The following is a 20,821-nucleotide window of genomic DNA, read 5'->3' as shown; positions in this document are numbered from 1 at the left end:
TCATGTGTTAGAAGTGTAACACATGGATGCTTGGGGGTTGTTGTGGAAACCCACACAGGTAAGTCTGTGAAAGCTCCGGGCACCATATGGACACAGTCCGTGTTAGGTACTGTTCCTTCCCTCAGGCAGGTGAGACCTAAGAGATGACCAGTATGTAAGCTGCACTAGGCAGGGACTTGGTCTGTTTGTTCTTGGCGAGCTCTGTATGGTGCCTTCTGCGAAGGAGGTTTCAGTAACTATTTGATGAATAAACCAGAGGAGAGGAAGAGGAAGAGTCTGGGATGTCAGGACCCCTTCCCCTTCTCTGGACACCGGGGAACGTGTTTGGCACAGTCACCCCCCACGCAATGGTGCGAGCCAGGAGAATGATCCATGAGGTTCGTCCTGGCATTCAGTGGTAATGCCATACATTGTCCTCTGCCATTGTTTTCTCCTGTCCCTGCCTCCAGGCTGCTTTATGGCTTTCTTCCTCAGTCACCAAGAGTTATTTCCCGGAAATTTATGGCTATTGGCCTGACCAACGGCATCTGTTCTCCCAAACCGGGCCGTGTACAGAAATCCATCAGAAAAATCCGTCTCCTGCCATATGGGGGCCAGATTGGAAACTCCGCAAACAAAGCAGAAAACCCCAACTCTTAGAAACCAAATATCCTGCCTGGGACTCAGTCCTGGGATCCCATGAGGATCTTTGGAGTGGAGTTTGAGGTGGGATCTCCCGGCACCAGCCCAGGAGAACTTGGAGCCAGGTACGCCCTTGGTGTTCTCAATGGGGACAAGATCTCTCTCTCTCTCTGAACAGAGCCCATCAGATGTCCCGGTGTTCACAGTACCTCTCATGATTCTTCGTGGTGTGCTCTAGCCTTTCTTTCCATTCATGGAATCCTTTCTACAGCTCTTTTGATAGATAGCAGTCATCCAGTGTCCGCTTGAATGCTATTTATGATGATATGTTTGCTGCTTCACAATCTGGCAAGTTCTGTCACTGAGAATGTTTGTGTTGAATTGTTAGTAAATCTTCTAAGTCAAACCAAAGCCTAGCTTCCATCTGTTGGACCGTGTTCTGCCCTGTGGACCCTCACAAAATGCGTGTGATCCTTCCTTACCACGGCAGCCATGTGTAGATGCAGGCAGCATGCTATTTTCAATGACGTCACATTCTGGTCCAACCTACCAGTGCGTCTGTGCTATGTTGCTTCAGCCATGTCTGACCCTGTGTGATGCTATGGACTGTAGCCCACCAGACTCTTCTGTCCATGGGGTTCTCCAGGCAAGAATACTGGAGTGGATTGCCATGCCCTCCTCCAGGGGATCTTCCTGACCCAGGGCTCGATCCCGCATCCCTTATGTCTCCTGCACTGGCAGGCAGATTCTTTACCACTAGTGCCACCTGGGAAGCCCCAGCCTACCAGTACCATCTCCTTATAGCAATGTTGACACACATCTGCTCACATCCAGGGTGATCCCCTCTAGGTGGCTTCCCAGTGGTCTGGAATTAATAAGTGCTGATTGGAACAGAAAAGTAGAGAGAAACCCCAGGGGAGGTGTGAGAGAGACATTTTATACTCATCACAAAATGTTTCAAACCACAAAAAAAAAAAAAAAAAACCCTGCAGAAAGCTATCACAGGAAATACTGTTTTCTCCAATTCCACCATTCCATTCGTTATAGCCAGCTCCTAGCACTTTAAAAGTCATTTCTGGACATTTTTTTTTATAGCATTTTACATGCCAGAAAAAGCAATGCTTTTTTTTTTTTTTAAGAAAAATTGAAGTATAGTTCATTTACAATACTGTGTTAGTTTTAGGTATACAGCAAAGTGGTTCAGCTATACATATACCTATAGATTCTTTTTCAGATTCTTTTCCCTTATAGCTTATTATAAGATATTGAATATAGTTCCCGGTGCTATATGGTAGGTCCTTGTCGGCTCTCTATTTCATATATGGTCATGTATAGATATTAATCTCAAATTCCTAATTAATCCTTCCCCCACCCTCCACTTTCCCCTTTGTTAACCATGAGTTTGTTTTCTATGTTTGTGAATCCGTTTCTGTTTTGTAAATAAGTTCATTTGTATAATTTTCTTAGATTCCACATCTATGATATGTGATTGTATGTTATTTGTCTTTTGCTGTCTGACATTTCATTTAGTGTGTTAATCGGTAGATCCATTCATGCTGCTGCAAATGGCATTATTTCATTTTATTTTTATGGCTTAGTAATATTCCATTGTGTGTGTATATATATCTATATACATATCTATCTGTATATATAGATATATATACATATATGTACCACATCTTCTTTATCCATTTATCTATTGATGACATTTAGGTTGTTTTCATGTCTTGAATATTGTGAATAGTGCTACTGTGAACATCGGAGCGCATGGATCTTTTCCAATTAGAGTTTTCGTCTTTTCTGGATGTATGTCCAGAAGTGGGATTGCTAGATCATATAGTAGCTCTATTATTAGCTTTTTAAGAAGTCTCCATACTGTTCTCCATAGTGGCTGCACCTACTTACAATCCTACCGGCAGTGCAGGAGGGTTTCCTTTTCCCCACACCTTCTTCAGCATTTATTATTTATAGACTTTTTGATGATAACCTTTCTGACCAGTGTGAGGTGGTACCTCATTGTAGTTTTGATTTGCATTTCTCTACTTATTAGTGATATTGAGCATCTTTTCATGTGTCTGTTGGCCATCTGTATGCCTTCTTTGGAGAAATGTCTGTTTAGGTCTTCTGCCCCTTTATTGATTGAGTTTTTTTAAAAATATATCAAGTTATATGAGCTTTTTGAATATTTTGGAAATTAAGCCCTTGTTGGTTACATTGTTTGCAAATACTTTCTCCCAGTTCACAGGTTGTGTTTTCATTTTGTTTGTGATTTCCTTTGCTATGCAAAAGTTTGTAAGTTTGCTTAGGTTCCATTTGTTTATATTTGCTTTTATTTCTTTTGCCTTGGGAGACTGACCTAAGAAAACATTGGTACTATTTATAGCAGAGAATGTTTTGCCTATGTTCTCTTCTAGGAGTTTTATGGTGCTATGACTTATACTTAAGTCCTTAAGCCATGTTGAGTTTATTTTTGTATATGATGTGTTCTAACTTTATTGATCTGCATGCAGCTATCCAGCTTTCCCAACACCACTTACTGAGGAAACTGTCTTTTCTCCGTTGTCTATTCTTGCCTCCTTTGTTGAGGATTAAGTGTGTGGGTTTATCTCTGGGCTCTCCATTCTGTTCCTTTGATCCATGTATCTCTTTTTGTGGGGAATAACAGCAGGAAGAGATATCTGTTCTCTCCCAAGACATGAAATTTCTGTGTGTTCCAGATGTGGTTGCTTTTGTTGCATTGATTTGATTTCACAGCACAAAAGCCCATGAGATCACTGGACAAGGCTCCGGCCAGGGTGACTGGGACCATCCTCAGTGGCACGTTGCCTCACCCGCCCATCTCACTTTCATCTTTTGGGAGCGACCTCAGCAGCCACTTGAATGCTGACACTGCTGAGCACTCAAGCAGCCCGACCCTGGTGCCATTATTCCCACAAAGCGTTTCTAAGAGGAACTGAAGAGTGTTGATAATTACATCTGCAGTTCAGCGTAGAAGCAGCCTTTAGGGAAGTGTGGCTTTTAGCCTTTTTTCCCCCCAGAAGTTGTTTTGCATTAATATTGGATGTTTAAACTCCAATTTGCATAACACAGGATACATGAAAAATATCTAATACATCTACTCACTTTAGCTTTTGGTCTTTAGAGATTTAGAGATGAAAGGAACCTATTGCCCAGTAGAAGTGTGTGTGTGTGTGTGTGTGTGCACATGCATGTGTGTATGTGTGTCTCTGCGTATGTGTGTGTGTGTGTGTGTGTGTATGGTGGGAAGAGGTGTACATTTCCAAAGTGGAGACCTTGGTACATATATGAAGGGAGAATATGGGATTTCTGGATTTAAAATGGAGGCGGGTGGCTTCCAAAGCATAGCAGATACAACAGACAATACTGAGGAAAGAGAGATGAGGTGGGTCCCAGAGAGGAGCTGCCAGCACCACCTCCTCCATCCCCAGAATGTAGTCAGGGACGTTAGGCAGTGTCGGGCTTGGAGGGTCACGTGTGTGTCAACCTGGGCTGTGGGGTCAGACAGGCCTACGTGTGAATCCTGTGGTCGTCCCTGGCTGTGTGTCCCTGGAAAAGTTACTTTCCCTCACTGAGTTTGCAGATGGCTACTGCGTCCTAAGCTAGGACAGCAAACTGGATTATCCGGGGGCGCCCAGTCTCATCAGGTGGGCCGTTGAACGCAGAGAACTTTCTTTGCCTGGAGAGAGAGGAGATGGAGCAGAAGCAGTTGAGAGATTCACAGCCTAGCAAGGATCATCCAGGTGTGAACAGGGAGGGACCGTGTAGAAGGAGGAAGGGGGCTTCTGACCTACAGCCAACGAGGAAGAGAGGACCTCAGTCACACGGCTGAGAGCAACTGGCTTCTGCAAACAAGCTGAGTAAACTGGAAAGCCTCAGAGCCCCCAGACAGAAGCCCAATCCTGCTGATTTTGATCTTGGGAGACCCTCGGCAGAGGGCCGGACCAACCCCCGCCCCCCAAGCTGGTGTAATTTGTTACGGCAGCAGGGTCAGCAGTGGAAACCCATTAAGCTCCCAGGGTCTCCGTGAAGGTGAATGAGGCCTTGCACAGGGACCCTGCCTCCTCTCTGGGCTGCATGAGCAGGCTTGTCAGAGGAGCACCCTGTCAGACCCGCAGCGACAGCAGATCCCTCCCGCTTTCTCTTCGGCCTCATCCTTTCGAGGTTCAGGGGCTCAAGAGAAGAGAAGTGGCCTCATCTGAGAAGAGCATCCAGGTTTGATGAAGAGTCATCTTTCCCCCCAGGTGGGGCTGCTTGTTAAGCCCTAGGCCCAGGTGTGGTCCCTTAAGACCACCCATTTCCAGAGGCATGGTGGAGAGGTAAAGGGTGTGTGCCATGACATTTGCTGGACGGCCTGTGGTGACCATGATGAGCCTGTGCTTACACCTCAGAAGTCGGGAGCCTGGATGCGGCCCTGACTGTCCCCAGTGATGTGAAGCACAGTTTTGCTCACAGGTTCAAGCCTGTCCTTTGTGGCTCAGTAAGATTGCTTCTACTCGAGTCTGTGGACTCATTAAAAAAAAAAAAAAACAGAGGTTTCTGGCCGAGTGGCTCAAAGAACGTAAAGATTTTTTGAAAGGAAAATCTTTGTCATCACATTTGTCTCTGTGGACTGATGAGCAACGGTCTCTTTCTGCCCATCATTGTCCACTCCAATCCCTTTGTCCTCACAAGATTTCACCTTGTCCAGTGGTAAGTGGCTGATGCTGTTAGATAAAAGATATCTGTGTACAGTTCGTGAGGCTCCACTTAATACAGGCTTCCTGCCTTAAGTAGAGCCAGGTCTAATGCTCCCATTGCCTTTGTCCAGAAACTAGGCTATCAAAGGAAATTCCAGCCTTGACCTATATGGCTGAGAAGTGGCAGAGGAATTGGTGTGATTCTGGGGGAGGAAGCTGTCTCCTCTCACCGGAACTCCTGTCCACCATCACGGCTTGTCAGGTGGACGCTGGTTCTGGCGAAGTGTTGTGGTTTTATGAGCACTGGTAACGCTACTGATGGGTTGATGTGGAGATAGAAGGGAAGAGCTGAGAACAGAGGGTGAGGAGGGCAGTTTCTTCCCAAATATTAATCTGAAGTTTAAAGAAAATAAGGTAACAGCACCCCCAGTGTGGATGGAATAATTACATATCTCCCTGCCTGGAATTCAGAGCGGATTTAGGTCTGCATGACATTTGTCACTGGGGAGTATGCGGGTGCTGACTCAGCAAGAACCACCCCCTCCCCCAAACTCCCTACATTGTCTTTTTGCTCCTTCACACGAGAAAGTGATGACTTTGCAGGAGCTGCTGACAAGTAGAGGATCAGGGCTGCACCTGGAGAACCCGCTGCTTTATGCCTCGGTCTGTGGCCCCTACTGCCTGGGGCTTTGGGATCACAAGGCTTTCCCAGAGGCTTCAGCATAAACCTGTGAGTCACTGGGCCTGGCTCCCAGTCCTGGGTGGATGCACAGCGCTATCCTGCAGTCGTGGTGTAGATATACGTAGGATAACTAGAGGGATGTCCTAGGTCTTAAATACTCCTCATTGTGGTACCCAAACATCCTTACACCACTCTGAACACTTCAAGCTTCCTCACTCAGACTGCCTTGACTCTGGCCGCAGGACAGCAAGGCATGCTGCTCAGGTCATCTTGGTTACGACATTCTGGACTCCAGAGCAGAGGTGCTCTTACTGCATCTCGGGCTGCAGACTCTGGGGGCATCAGTTAACCAGAAGGAGAGGTGAGACAGGCAGCTGTCAGGAGTGGATGAAGGAGTTGATGAGGTAGAAATGGGACAGCTGGTTATAGATTGGCCTCTCTTGTCCGTCTGTGAGTGCCCTGAAGTCAGTATCTTTGTGCCCGCAGCAGTATTGGCTGATGGTGGGTATTCACACTGAGGGAGGTGGGATCAGGGCAGGGGCAGGAGTTTTGGACCTGGGGAGATGCACTTTGAATGCTAGCCACCCGCAGTCCCATCAGGACTGATTCTGCTTTGAAAAATAACATCCACAACCACGAGTGGGCTTGTTGGGACAACTCTTAAGTTACTACCTGAGAGAGGACCCAGCAAAGCCCAGCCCAAAAGTAAATGGAGGGGTCCTTTCCTCCCGTGGCTTGTGTCTGCAGAACTGAGACGTTTTCAAGCACAGACACAGGAAAACAAGCAGGGACGATGGTTTTAGAGGCAGAGGAGAGGAGACAGGTTGTAGGGGGCTATGAGAGGAAGATGATGGGTAGAAGATGTACTGCATCTGAGGGCATCCAGTGTACCTGGACAGAGCCGCAGGCAGCCATGGGAGTTGGTCCTGGAGGCCAGAGGAGAGCTGGGCTGGCAGAATGGGAATGAATCCTCAGCATCAAGTGAAGGTTGGGCCAGATGAAGAAGCAGGGACAGCAAGGCACTCAGACCCAGAGCCTTGGGGTGGAGAATGCCAGGAGCCCAGATGGAAGGTAGAGAAGGACCAGGGCCAGGGGTCAGTACTTTCTGAGATGGGGATCTCTGCATGATGGTGGCAGAGGAGTGGGGGGCAGTAGATTCAGAGCAAAGCAAAATGGTGGGTGAAGGAAGCACAGGGAAACAGGTTTAGTGGGAGCTGGGGGTGTGGAGACTGCACAGGTTGGAGGGATTCATTTTGCAAATGAGGGACATATGTCTCATTTGAATGCATGTAAGGAAGAGACCACAGAAACGTATGCATATTTTTGGAAGAATACTTGCACAAAATTCACAGGTTATATCCAGTAAGCAAGGCCTCCATCTCAATTTTTGAGGGGTGTGAGGGTTTTCCTTTCTGGGAGCTAGAGTGAACCCTGTTTTGAGATCCTGGAGAGGAGTTGATTGGAGTCCAGTAGATCTTAGCCATGGGGACTAAATTCACACACATACCATCACATTTCCCTGCACTGAGCCCTCCCGCCCCTCTGAGCATCACTACAAGATGGAGAGCTGGATGTTGGCCATCAGCTAAGCTCACTCATCATCTCCCACAAACACTAGGTTGGGGCCCACGATTCCACCAGTGCCCCAGCCAAACACCAGGTTATCATATATCATTGACTTTTGTGGGGAATCAAAATCTCCAGTGTTAGGTCCACAGATTTCAAGTGCCTCCTGTGGAAGAAGCAGGAAGCTGTAAACCGTCTCGGAAGTTGAAAGTGGGCACGGGGAGGGTGATGTCATTGGCATCCATGTCTTAAAGAGACTGGCTTTAGAGGAGTGTTTTGTGTCACTGAGCTTTCCATCGCACTTAATTAAGAGTTTTCACATTTACTCTCGAAGTTCCACTTCAATGATGCCAACAGCAATCCTGTGGTGTACTTTTATGATCTTCATTTGACAGGTGAAGAAGCCCAGCCTCAACTAGGTCAAGTAGGTTTCCCCAGCAACGGGGCTAGTGGATTTCTGCAGACTCAGAGCCGCTGACCCCAAAGCCAAGTTCTTCTAGTCTCTCCCCACCATATGTTCTTGCCATCATTTGGCAGCAATCTTGAGAAGTCCCTTCCTCACCCTAGTGTCCATGTTGCCCCCGCTCTGAGGGAAATCTGAGCAAGCTGGGAATGAGCTCTATCCTGTCGGGGAGAGCACCTGGGCAGGTTGAGAGGGGTATCGAGGAAGCTTGGCCTGCAAATTTCCCAGGGACACAGGGCAGGAGACAGGAGGGGACAGGGAGAGGGTGAGAGAACAGGTGAGGATCAGGATGAAGAACTTGTGTCCAAGCACTTGCTTGCAGGGTTGAAAAGAAGGGAGAAAGACAGCAGGACATGGAAGGGACAGAGGCTGAGGGAGAGGACCCCATGGTAAGGAAACCCAGGAAGGTGGGGCCCAAGGTGCGGAGGGGTGGGGCACATCAGATGTGGTGGGCAGTAGTAGAATACCCACCTCTTTGGTCTCTGCTCGTGGACACCAGTCTGCTTCCAGAGGTTGTCGCCCACCAGCCTGGGTGTTTCCTGAAGCAAACTCCTCTTTCTTCAGCTTGACTATAGAAGCCCAGGCAGGCATTCCAGATGCGAAACTGGCTCTTCCCATTGGTGGCATATCGAGCGGGATACAGGGGGGCAATTGCACTGGGAGCAGTCAGTAAAGGGGTGCACCATCTGTAGAAAAGTTAAAAGCAGTAATGAAATGCCCTCACAGCATTCAGCGGTTCCAAATGATGGCAGTGATGGCATCCTCCCCCTCCCCACCCTGGTATAGCACCACTCCCTTCTCGGGCAGGACCACTGCTCCAAGCCTGTGGGAAGCAGCTTCGAGGGAGAAGAGCATCGGCCAGCATGGTCTCAGCCCACCCACCTCTCCTGACTCTACCTCATCCCACTCCCTGAGGTCCCTGCTACAGCAGCCAACTGGGGAAAATGGGTTTGTTTGCAAATCCCTACCCAGGCGAGCACCCCAGCAACAGCTTCGAGGCTTCCAGCACTTTCTATGGTTGTTCGCAGCTCTTGGCTATGGCTCAGACTTCCTTCTCTGAGCTGTGATTCAGATGCCCTTGCAGGAGATAGAATGGACTCTCAGCATTGACACCTTGTCCAGGCGCCTCCTGGGAACTGGTCTTATCTGTCCCATCCTGGCCAGGTGGCTTGCCAGCCTGTCAGAGTGGGAAATGCACTAACTCCATGACAACCCCTTCTATCTGGACCTTGACCAGCAGAAAATTCTCCCATAGTCTCTAATGGAAAAGTCTTTCTCCTTGGTCCTGGTTCTGACCTTCTAGGGTCATAGGAGCTAGTCTAATCCATCTTCCACCCGGAAACCTTCCATATGCTCAAAAGCAGGTCTCTCATATTCCCTGGGCTCCTCTGTTCCAGGCCAAAGCCTCACACAGAAGCCCCCACCCTGCTGGCCCCAGAGAGTGTTCCAAAGGCATAAGCACAGCCCTCCATATGTTCTGTGTCCGCCAGTTTCCTTGTTAAGGCAAACCACCCTCCCAGGTGTGAGTTGTTTAGCATTCTCGTTGTGGGCAGGGCAACCGAGGTAGCAGGCCCGTGGAGTCTGGCTGTGGAGTCGGTGTCCTAGGCAGGCTGCTGGCCGCCCTCCCCTCGCCTTGGGACCTGGGATTCCCTGGCGCCTGGTGTCTCAGGGCTCAGTCTAGGAGGCAGAGCAGTGATGGGGGCCTCGCTGTCTTGCAGAAATCTCCTTCAGGGTATGGATGTGTGGGGGCAGCCTGGAGATCGTTCCCTGCAGCCGAGTGGGCCATGTCTTCCGGAAGAAGCACCCGTATATTTTCCCAGATGGCAACGCCAACACGTATATAAAGTAAGCATTGTTGTGGGGGTTCGGGTTCCCCGGGGGTGGCGGTGGCCACGGGCTTTTCTGGTGATGGGCTGTGGCTGTCCTGGGTTCTCTGGTAGGTTCGGCTGCCTGAGTGTCGTGAATGGACAGGGGCTGCGTGTTATGCTTGCTGGGCCACAGCCTGGGCAAGAGAGGTCAGGCCTGCCCATCCAGGTCCAGGCTGGAGGCCTTGAGGTCGTTTTCCACCCTTGACTTCTCCCAGGCTTGGCAAGGCCCTGCCTGTGGCCTTGGGGCCTTTGAGTCACTAGGCAGCACCCTCCCGCAGGGCTCAGGGCTCTGGGTATTTTGTGTTGTTTGGGGCAGGGGGAGGGCAGCCATTTTTGCTGCTGAGTTCTAGAAGATCCCCTGCAGGGATCTGCAGGGATCACCTTCAGGCTGGGTCACCAGGGGAAAGGCCCTTGGGGAAGATTCGGGAATGGAGGCACAAGTAGATACAGCCTAGGTGACTGCTCCAGGGCCTCGTGGGTGCACAGAAACGGCCAGGCTGCCGTAGGCCCTGGGTTCCCTTCCTGGGGCTCGTCACTTCCTGCCCAGGGACAGGACAGAGATCAGGAGATCTCAGTGACCCAGCGATGCCCACTTGCTTATTCTTGCTCCCTCCATACACCTGTCTCCTTTTCATGATTTCTTCTCCTTCAACATTTTTCCTCTCCTTTAAAAAGAATTCTGTACCTCCTTTTCTCCTTCTGCTCATCTTTTCCTCCAGCTTCTTCTCCCCTTCTGTCTAATCCTCTTGTCACTTGACAACTTCACTCCCCATTTATTCCTCCTTTGCCTTTTTTTTGCCCTCTCATTTGGTCCATTTTGGGGAGGGAGGAACAGAGCACCTCTTTGAGTGTTTTTCTTCCCCTGCAGTGTTTTCTTCTGGGTTCTCTCATCCTTGGTTACTCACACGTGTGGACAGGTGTGGGTGTGGACAGGTGTAGGGGAGCTGTAGGCTTGACCAGTGAGGAAGCTGATCTCATGCTGGGCAGGGTAGGGTCATGAGAACCCCCTTAGCAGGGACTGGAACAAAGGCAGGGCTGCCTGGGCTCGGGGTCTTGACAGGGAAAGGTGAGCTGGGATGCCTGGTGCAGGAAAGTCAAGGGGCTATGATGTGGAGCGGGGGCCAGCTGGGGAGTGGGGGGCAGAGCCGTGGGCTCTAGAAAGCTCCTTGCATTTGGGACTGGGCCCTGCATGCCACCAATGGAGTTAAGGGGAAACGGGGCAGTGTGGTCTTGGCAGCGTCCAGTGTGCTATGATTGGGCCAATGGAGGGAGCCGGCAAGGAGCTGTCTTCAGTGCACCAAGAGCTGACTGCATGTGCAAAACTCCTTCAGGTCCACGGGCTTGAAGGGCAGGCCATGCCCTCTTGGTGACACCCCCGAGTCCATGTACTCAGGCCTTGGGAGGTGCTGCTTAGGCTTCTGATTTTTTTCCCGTGTCTTCTCTTCCTGGTACCCTGGTGTCCCAGACAGCTGAGTGACAACATCCTCCATGTCTGTCTCTTTTTCTGTGACCTTTGGGGTCAGACTCACAGCAGATAGCTAATTTTTTTTTAAAAAAACTTCAGAATCCTGGCAAACATTTGACCAAGATGGCTTGGTTACTTCATTCTTTATACCTGCGCCAAGCTAATCACATGGCCTGTGCAAATCTCATGCGTGACTGGCTTCCCCCTTGGAGAGCCACGCCCTTTGCTGATGGGGAGAATTCTAGAACAGGAGCCCCTGGATGGCCAGAGATGAGATGATCAACACTCTCCCCTCTTGTACTGGCACCAAAGGGACACACCAGATTCTCTTGGCTTTTTTCTCTTTTTCTGAGAGCCATGGGAAGTTCAATTTCTGGTATAATTTCTCTGGTCTGTGCCTTTTGGGAAGAGAGTATGTCGTGACTACTAAAATCCTGTGTCTTGGGGGAGAGGCCCCTTTGGAGATTGGTGGGCTCAGCACCCTGGGGAGAATAAAGTTACTGAACCATGGTGGCCCCCGTGTGGGCGACACTGCCCACTTATCACATGTGTGTATTTTAGCTGGGTACATCCCCGGTCCTCTCAGACAGCCCATCCGTGACACCCCTTGTCTTTCCAGGAACACCAAGCGGACAGCTGAAGTATGGATGGATGAGTACAAGCAGTACTATTATGCTTCCCGGCCATTCGCCCTGGAGAGGCCCTTTGGCAAGTGAGTGTCTCCCCTGGTTGGTTTGTGCAGACAGCCCAGAGCCACAGCTCACCGGCCACCAGGGCCGGGGCCGGGGCTGGGCCTGTTCTGCCTTCCTGTGCCTTCTTGCTCCTGCCTAGTCCTGGGTACAGGGCCCCGGCCCATGCCTGTGGGAGACCCTGGCAGCCTGGACCATCCACTCAGTGGATAGAGCCATGCCCTGTGCAGTGGACTGGTGTTTCCAGCTTTTTACAGAAAGGTGGCATGCTGGGCTAAGCAGTGCTGCTCCCTCTAGATTAGAGTTCCCTCCTCCTCCTCCTCAGCTGCTGAAGCCTAAATCCTCCTCTTTTTACGAAGAACAGTACTGTGTCGACCTCCTCTAGAGCAGGGCTCCAGCTTCATGGGGGTAGAAGAGCACAGGGAGAGGAGTTAAGGGCCAGATGCCATTTCATGAGATGCCTCATTAGTCCTCTGCAAACTGAGAAATGGGTATAATTACCCCTGTTTTACAGATAAGAAGCCTGAGGCTTCTACATCTTCAGGTACTTGCCATGGATCACACCATTATAGGAGGAGAAGCTCAAATCACACCTGTCTGATCCCCAAACTTTGTGATGTTGCATTCCCCGACTCAGGGCTGGTTTGAGTAGAGAAAAATGCAACTTGATTGATGTCATATTCATCTTTTTTGAGAGGGGGCAACTGGTGGCTTTTGTCATCTGATGTCCCTCAGTCGTACTAAGGCTGTGGAGCAGATGGCATGTTTGCGGCCTACACTCCATCGATCGAGCCCGTCACTCCCAGGTGGATTAAATCACGAGCCTGCCAAAGTGTTTGCATTTCTGAAACTGAAAACCCACGCTGGTCTCCGCTTCTCCTCAGAGCCTCCCACAGTGTTTATTCTGAGTCCTCAGCTAACTTCCGGTTCATTGGCCATGTCTGTCCACCCCTCCTTTCTTCACTGCCTTCCTTTCTCCAGCTTGGGTTCGACTTTCTTGCGTAAGCAGAGTGCTTAAAAGATGTTGTCCTTGAATCTCTTGCCATGTTGGGCATCTACCCGCCCTCCCAGGCCTCCCTCTTGACCTTGGGTGAACCTGACTTTGTGCCTTTTCCTCCCTGTGGGCAGGCTGCTGAACTGCTCGGGGAGTATGAGCTGGTGCTGCTAAGCCTCTGTGGCCATCCGGCTCAGGGAGGCCCTCAGTGGGCCTCTTAATCCTGCCCCCTTGCCTGGCCGGCATTCTCCTTCAATCTTCATTTGTACCTTTTCCATTTTCTCCAGCTGCGGAGTCCGCCCTGCTTTCACTCACAGCACATGACACCTCTGTTTTATAGATGAAATAGAGAGCACCAGCTTCCTGAGCCCGACCACCCTGTGCCTGCACTATCCCCCTGTCTCTTTTATCTGGAAGGATGCGGGGTGCCTCCCGCTGTGGCAGGCCAGCCCTCTACCTGTTCCCCAGATGCACTCTACTCTCCTGCATTCATTCATAAATCAGCACTGATCGGGTTCCCACTGCCTGGATTCATCTCCGCCTGCTTCTCAGCTTCTCAAACTTTAATGTGCACACAGATCTCCGGGGGATCTTGTTACAGTGTGGATGTTGGTTCAGTAGGTGTGCATTTCTACGAGCCCCAGGTGGTGCTGGTGGTGCTGGTCTGAGGACCTCAACTCAAGGAGCAGAATTCCAGGGTGATGGTTTCCAGACTCTCTGCACATCTCAGTCACCTGAGGAGCTTCAAAAACTGCTACTGCCTCTATTCCAGCCCCAGAGAGTAGATTAAGTCTGGGCTGTGTCCTGGGCTGTAGAATTTGTAAAAGATGCCCTGCCCCCCAACTAGGTGACTCTAACCTGCAGACAGTGTGGGAGCCCCTGTTCCAGGGGACTTGGCCCGCCCTGTGCCTTCACGCTCCCTGATCACCCAACTCTCTTCTCTATTGCATGGTTCCCCTTAGTATTTAAATTTATTCTGTATCTTACATATGTTTTAAAAAATAAAAAAGAGAAGGAAAGAAAACAAACTATAAGAACTCTCCCTCAAGCCAACGTTGCTCATCACCTACAACCTCTCTTCTGCTCCTTCAGAGCCAAGCTTCATGAAAGAGCTGCCTACATCGCTGTTTGTGGCTCCCCATTTCCCTTCTTCTGACTGTGAGCTGAGGCCATGGCCTCCATCCCCTACAATCACTCCCACCTGGCCCACCCATGGCCCCCCAGGGCCCTTACCTTCCTCGATTACTCTATTGATATGAGTCTTCTCCCACCCAAACCCCTTTAGGCACCCCTCTGATCTCGGTTTCTAGAACTGAAGTCTTGGCTCTCATCCGGAGATGCAAACTGCACCCTCTCTGCCCACTCTGCAGGCTTAGGTTCCTCTGCCCACCCTTGTATGTTGGTCTTCCCAGAGGACCTGTCATAAACCCTTGTCTTACATCAGCCACCTCTGTGCTGCCGATAAGCACGTTTCCATCCTTTTCTGCACCACCTCGCCTCTGAACTCAAGTCCTTAGGGAAATGACAACCCAACCAACCATTTATTCTTGCCTAAAAAAATCCCATGGACAGAGGAGCCTGGTGGGCTACAGTCTATGAGGTTGCAGAGTTGGGCACAACTGAATGATTAAACACATCTTGCACCTCTCCTGAGCTCCAGTCCTTATGTCCGAATAGCAGCTGGACATCTCTGCCTGGATGCCTCCCAGGCTCCTCTGACTCAACAAATTCTAACTGAACTCTTCCTGTTTGCTCCTAAACTTGTTCCTTTCCACCATATTCCCCACCTTAGCTCTTCCATGCATCCTGTTGTCAAACCAGAAATCTTGAGTGTCAACCTTGATTTCTCCCTCCCCATCCTCCCACACCTAAACTATCACCAAGTCCCAGAGGTCCTGCCTCACTCATACACTGATCATCTGGATTCTTGCAAATACTGAACATTTAGGCTTTTTCAAGTGATGTCATTCCTGTCCTCATGTTGCTTAGCGTCTGGTGAGGAGATGCAGTAAATGCTGTATAAGAAGTTCCAGTATGATGAGGGTGCCCAGTCCAGTCTTTGGGGTGGAAGGAGGCGAGGCTTGAGAAAGCAGGGCTGGTTCTGTGTGGTTGCCCAGGAAGAACAGGGCGTATGTGGAAATCAGGTGTACTGGTGGAAAAGGAGAGAGAATGAAACCTGTCCCTCTCTCCCATCCCACCCTACTCCCCTGCCAGAAAGCATGGTCGGCACCAGGTTTCGACCTGGTGCCTAACTGCTCTTCCAGCTTTGGGCACCAAACTCATTTACCTTCAGTTGCTATTGTTGTTCAGTTGCTCAGTCGTGTCCAGCTCTTTGAGACCCCACGGACTGTAGCACACCCAGATTCCCTGTCCTTCATTATCTCCCAGAGTTCACTCAAACTCATGTCTGTTGAGTTGGTGATACCATCCAACCATCTCATCCTGTCGTCCCCTTCTCCTCCTGCCCTCAATCTTTCCCAGCACCAGGGTCTTTTCTGTGAGTCATTTCTTTGCATCAGGTGGCCAAAGTATTAGAGCTTCAGCTTCAGCATCAGGCCTTCCAATGAATATTCAGGGCTGATTTCCTTTAGGATTGGCTGGTTTGATCTCCTTGTATTCTAAGGGACTCTCAAGAGTCTTTTTCAGCACTACAGTTCAAAAACATCAATTCTTTGGCACCATCAGTAGATGCTCTTAAAGGAATAATACTGCCACATTGTACTCTGTTTCAAACCCATCCATGGCAGCCCATTGCCCTGAAAATAAAGGCCAAGCTCCTCCTTGGTATTTCACAGGACCTTTTTGACTGCACGTTCACCTCTCCTCTGACTCACCTCCCCTCTCCCATGCCCCCCGCCCCAACACATTCTAACCTGCACCACTGCTACCGCCAATAGACCCCTTCCCTCTTCACATGCACTGATCTCTCTCTGCTGTTCCCTTGCCACTACCAGGGGCCCCCACTTTACCCTCTTTCTGGTTTGTCTAGACAATGTTCACTTTCCTTCCAGCTTCCACATCACCACCCGACCACCACCAACCCAACAAGCAAGGGGCCACCCCTGAGATGCTCCCACAGCCCCTGCACACCTACCCCATATCCACCCTGGGCTGTGGGCACCTGGTTCTTTACCTGTCTCTCTTGCTTGAAAACTCACCATCAGGTCCCTCTTGGGCACAATGCCCAGCACATACTAGGTACTCGGTAAATATGTGATGGCCAAAGCCCAGAACCAGCTAAAGAAGAGAATTCTTTGAGGCTGGCTTGGCCAGAATTGGGGGTAGCGGGTGGGGGAAGTAAGGGTGGTATTTTAAGAGCAGAATCCGAAGAGGGATTTGTGAGGAAGTAGACCCAGAGCCCTGGCAGTGAATTATTAACAATACACCAAATGTTCTTGTAGCTTTGTTTTTAATGAAAAGTAAAAACACCCCCAAATTCTATTTCCAAGTAAAAGCACAAATCTTTGGTGACATCACCGCTCCACTATGAGGTATTGCCAAGTGTTTCCATAGCTCTCTCTGGGGCTCTCAAAATCTCTCTGTTAATTTCTCCAGCACCCTCCAGAGAGCTGTGGGTGCAGAGAGTGGGCATGGGCTGCATGGGGCACCTCCCAGCCTGGAGGGTGGGTGCCCCTGGGCCCCTGTGGCTGGTACCTGTCTCCAACCAGCTGTGTTTTGTCTCCATGTCTCCCCGCCTCTTCCGCCCCCAGCATCGAGAGCAGACGGAACCTGAGGAAGAACCTGCAATGCCAGAGCTTCAAGTGGTACCTGGAGAATGTCTACCCAGAACTCAGGTATCTGCCCTGTGCTTTGAGCCTTTGCTGCCTTCAGAGAGACCCTCTGCTAACTTGGTTTGGAGAAGGGACTTCCCGTGGCCATCTCTATGAGGGTTTTTAACTAGATGGAGGTCTGAAAAGACCAGTTGGCTCCACTTATCCCAGAAACCTGAGAGAGAATTTTATTCATTGGTGGCATGAGGGATTGAGGTTGGCTTCTAGCAGTATTTCTCAGCTGCTGGGGTTTGAGCTCTGGAGTGTGACTTTAGGGCATGGACTCACTGATTCCAGGCTCCAGACTCCTGAGTCATTCCTTGCTGCCTCATTCCTAGTGGTACCTCTCACATCCTCAGGCCCTGAGTAGTACAAGTCATCGTAACACAGCCAGGGCGACGTGCCCCTGCCATTTTCCAGACACTGCCCGACCTCTCCGACAGCTGGTGTTACTGTTAATCCTAAGAACCGCGGATTCTCATCCCTCCTGTGGCCTTCCTCTAGGGTGCCCAAGGACTCTTCCATCCAGAAGGGCAGTATCCGACAGAGGCAGAAGTGCCTGGAGGCTCAGAAGCGGAAAGACCAGGAGATCTCCAACCTCAAGTTAAGCCCCTGTGTCAAGACCGAAGGCAAGGATGCCAAGTCCCAGGTAAGGTAACCTGGGACTACTTGAATGGCTGGGGATACTTGAACATATGAATGTGCTTGGCCTCTGCTTCCTGCTTTTGCATGAACCAGGTGTCTAGTTGTACCTGGAGCTCTACAGCAGAACACGAGAAGCACAATGCCCCTCACTCTGGGACTGGGTTCACTCCGCTAGGTTTCCAAATGCATGGACTTTCTCTTAAAGAGGCCTCCCCAGGCAACTTACCACCTCTAGGAATTAACCATTAAATTAGCAGGAGTTGAATGAGGATGCCCAAGCTGCTGGTGGTAAATGTGAGCTGGATCAGGCAGAGTGGGCAGCACGGCCACCTCAAAGGTATGAGATGCAAACTGAAAAGCCACTGCCTCCAGGATGAAATACCTGCTCTATGCGTCTCCCTGCTGATCTAACCCTGCCTTCCAGGCAGTCACATCAGCGGTGGTATGGCCTTCCCCGTCGTCTACCATTCTGGTCTCTGGGCAGGTCCCTTGATCATCGCTCTTCTGCCCTCTGCAGGCCATGGCTCCACTTCTGCCTCTCCTGCTTCCCCCAGGTCCAGAGGGACCTCAGGCGCCCCTTCTCAGAAAGGTTTCCTTGTGCCTTAGCTGATTCATCAATACTCTGTGGGTCAGTGATCTGCCCTCTGAGGATCGAGCTCTTTTAAAAGTCACTGGCACATTCACAGCCTGTCTCAACCTCTGTAACACTTGGCCTGCTGGATGCATTAGAGCTTGTCCATCTCGTGACTTGCCTCCTGGCTCTGGGGACACTGCATGATCCCAGTTGTCCTGCATTTCTGTTCTTTCCGCCGCTTGTTTTTACTGCCAGCTCCTCTCCCCAGCTCTCATACCCTTATGGTGAATATTCACCAAGGTTCTCAATTCACTGTTCTTTTCTCTGTGAGTGGTTTCTTGGAAATTTTATTCATGCTTTCAGCTTTAGTAACCTCCTCTGTTTTATTGATTCACAAATTCAGTGCCTTCACCCATCCGTGAATTCACTCATTCATTCATTCACTCAACAAACATGTACATTCTCTGCTGACTGTGGAGATGCACAGATGAAAGGCCACATTGTGGGCATCGGTGGCCCCTCAAGGTATCTAATGCAGAAAGGAACAAGTCAGCAGCCACTGTGATCTAGTTTCTGCCCTGGAGAGAGTTTGGTCCATGATGCTGTAGAACTGCAGAGCGAGGGTGTCCAACCTCTGCATGAGGGTTAGGAAGTCTTCCCAGAGGACCTGAGCAGGAGTGGTGTCCTCAGAGATGAGTAGAAACACGGGGGTCAGGAAGGGGAGAAAGGGCAGGCGGGGAAGTCCAGCGTGTACCACGCCCTGGGCCTGGGAGGCAGGATGCCTTTCAAGACATAGTCAGAGGGGTGGAATGTGAGGGAGCTGTGAAGGTGAGGCCAGAGAATAAGGAAGAAACACCTCACAGCCTCTTTTCCCAGCTGAAGAGGTTGAGTTTTATCCTCAGGAGTAGGAGCTGTGCAAGCCCAGGAGATGGATGGAGGCTGAAGGGTTTATGCTTAGCTGACCCTCCTGGACTCTCCCTCTCAAACACTGGGCGATCGAGTCAGTCCATGGCCATGACAAACCCCTCTGAAACTCAAGCCAACAGATGGCTCCAAGCACCTATCAGGCTCCCCAGCCATTGCACCATCCCGCTAATTCTCTCTGAGTGGTCACCTTTCCCAGGCTCTGAGTTTCCAGTCCTGTCCATCATCTCCCGTGGCTCCTGTTTCTCCCACATCCCCTATTCCTGCAAGACCCAGCCCTCCTCCCCTCAGAATAGCTGTTCTTGGCCCAGGTATTCACTTCTTCATGCCCGATCAGCAGCCCTCAGGCACTATTTACAGTTGGGGCTGGGTCACTCTGTGATGGCAACCATCCTGTGTGCTGTAGGCTGTCTAGCGGCTCCCCTGGTCCCTGCGCCTTGGATGTCAGTAGCATCCCCCCCACACACCAGTCATGCCAATCAAAGCTGTCCCCAGGCTTTACCAAAGGCCCCTGGGGGACAAGACCACTCTGCTTGGGAACCGCCGTGTTAGATTATGGCCACTGCCTCAAGTAACATGTGGTCACCAGACCATAGTTCCCCATCTCCATGCAGCCTTCAGTGGCTCCCCAGTGTCTGCCACAAAAACCCACAGCCTCTGCCTGGCACTTGAGGCGTCACACCCCCAGCCTCCAGATTGCTGAGATTTTTCCAAAAATCATCTCTGCTCCAGCAGGACACAGGAGGGGGCTGCCTGAGTCAGACAGGAAAGGGGGACGGAGACAGAGGTGTCAACTCTGCTTGAAGTGTGGCAGCATGGCTGAGAATGACAGCACTTGTCAGTGGCACTTTATAAAATGTGTGAGGGATAATGCACATCGCTCTCTTCTGATTCTGTGTGTGGGCCCTGCACGTGGGGGATTGCAAACAGCCAGAATGTCATTGTCCCCCTTCCCCTGGAACAGAAGTTTGCTTTGTCCGTTTGTAGCAGAGTAGGGGTTCTTCTGGCACTTACTGTCTTTGGTCGCATAAGAAGTGGCAGTGGGTAGCCACAGGCTCTCTGGGTCTCAGGAGGGAACCCCCCCACCCCTATAACCTGGCCAAAGAAGATGCTGCCAGGCCTTCATTTGACTGGAAGGGAAGGGTCCCTCTTCTGGCTGACGTTCCGGTGGAGGGAGGAAGGGGAGAGGAAAGAGCTGTCACTGTTGGAAACTATGGCTTATCACGGAAACCGTCTTCAAGTGAGCAAAGAGTTCTTTTCTAGAACATCTTGCCAAGCTGTCACTCCTCTCTGCCTTGGAGAGAACAGTTGGGTGTGTGTGGCAGCAGTTCGAATTTGGAATATGGAAAGAACACATGAGTGAGGAAGATATTCAGTTTTCATCAACAGATGACACCTACTAAGTGTGCAAGATGGCCTGGGCACCAGGCTGCGTGCTGGGGTACAGGGTGGGACTAAGCCGGGTTAGACACAGCTCTCCTAGCGGGGCCCACAGCCAACAGCAGGCCTGGGGTGCCTGTCCAAGTATTCTGAAGGTGTTGAACCCATGAAGAGAAATCCACATAGTTATTTCAGCCAGACTGGTCCCCCAAGTGTGTGCCTGGGGGTGCATGTGTGTGTTTCTGGGTGTATGCGTGTTCAAGCCCGTGTGTGCATGGAGTGTACACCCTTGTGGGATTGACTTAGGTTACCTTTCTCTTCCTTTCAGTGTCTGCTCTTCCTTCCTGCATAAACCACCTGACCTGTCTTCCTGTTTCCCGACCCCTCCTGCTAATGCACTCACCCTCCTTTCCTCCTCTCCCTTCCCACATCTCTGGCTTCTCCTACCCCTTGGCCATTCAGAGATGTCGTGTTGCCCCTCAG

The 20,821-nt window shown here is 50.6% G+C and overlaps 1 protein-coding gene across 1 annotated transcript in view; it reads left to right on the top strand.

Annotated features, from left to right (window-relative positions):
- Positions 1 to 20,821, top strand: part of GALNT14 (polypeptide N-acetylgalactosaminyltransferase 14) — a 220,215-nt gene that overhangs the window by 190,885 nt on the left and 8,509 nt on the right. Inside the window, exons 10-13 of the mRNA XM_043917622.1 lie at positions 9,748 to 9,874; positions 11,982 to 12,074; positions 16,756 to 16,839; positions 17,320 to 17,464. Of these exons, the coding sequence (XP_043773557.1) occupies positions 9,748 to 9,874; positions 11,982 to 12,074; positions 16,756 to 16,839; positions 17,320 to 17,464 (449 nt within the window). The remainder of the gene's footprint in view (positions 1 to 9,747; positions 9,875 to 11,981; positions 12,075 to 16,755; positions 16,840 to 17,319; positions 17,465 to 20,821) is intronic.

This window comes from Cervus elaphus, chromosome 11, assembly GCF_910594005.1.
Source record: "Cervus elaphus chromosome 11, mCerEla1.1, whole genome shotgun sequence".
NCBI lineage: Eukaryota > Metazoa > Chordata > Mammalia > Artiodactyla > Cervidae > Cervus > Cervus elaphus.
The sequence above is the reverse complement of the archived record's forward strand: the minus strand, read 5'-3'. Positions and strand labels throughout refer to the sequence as shown.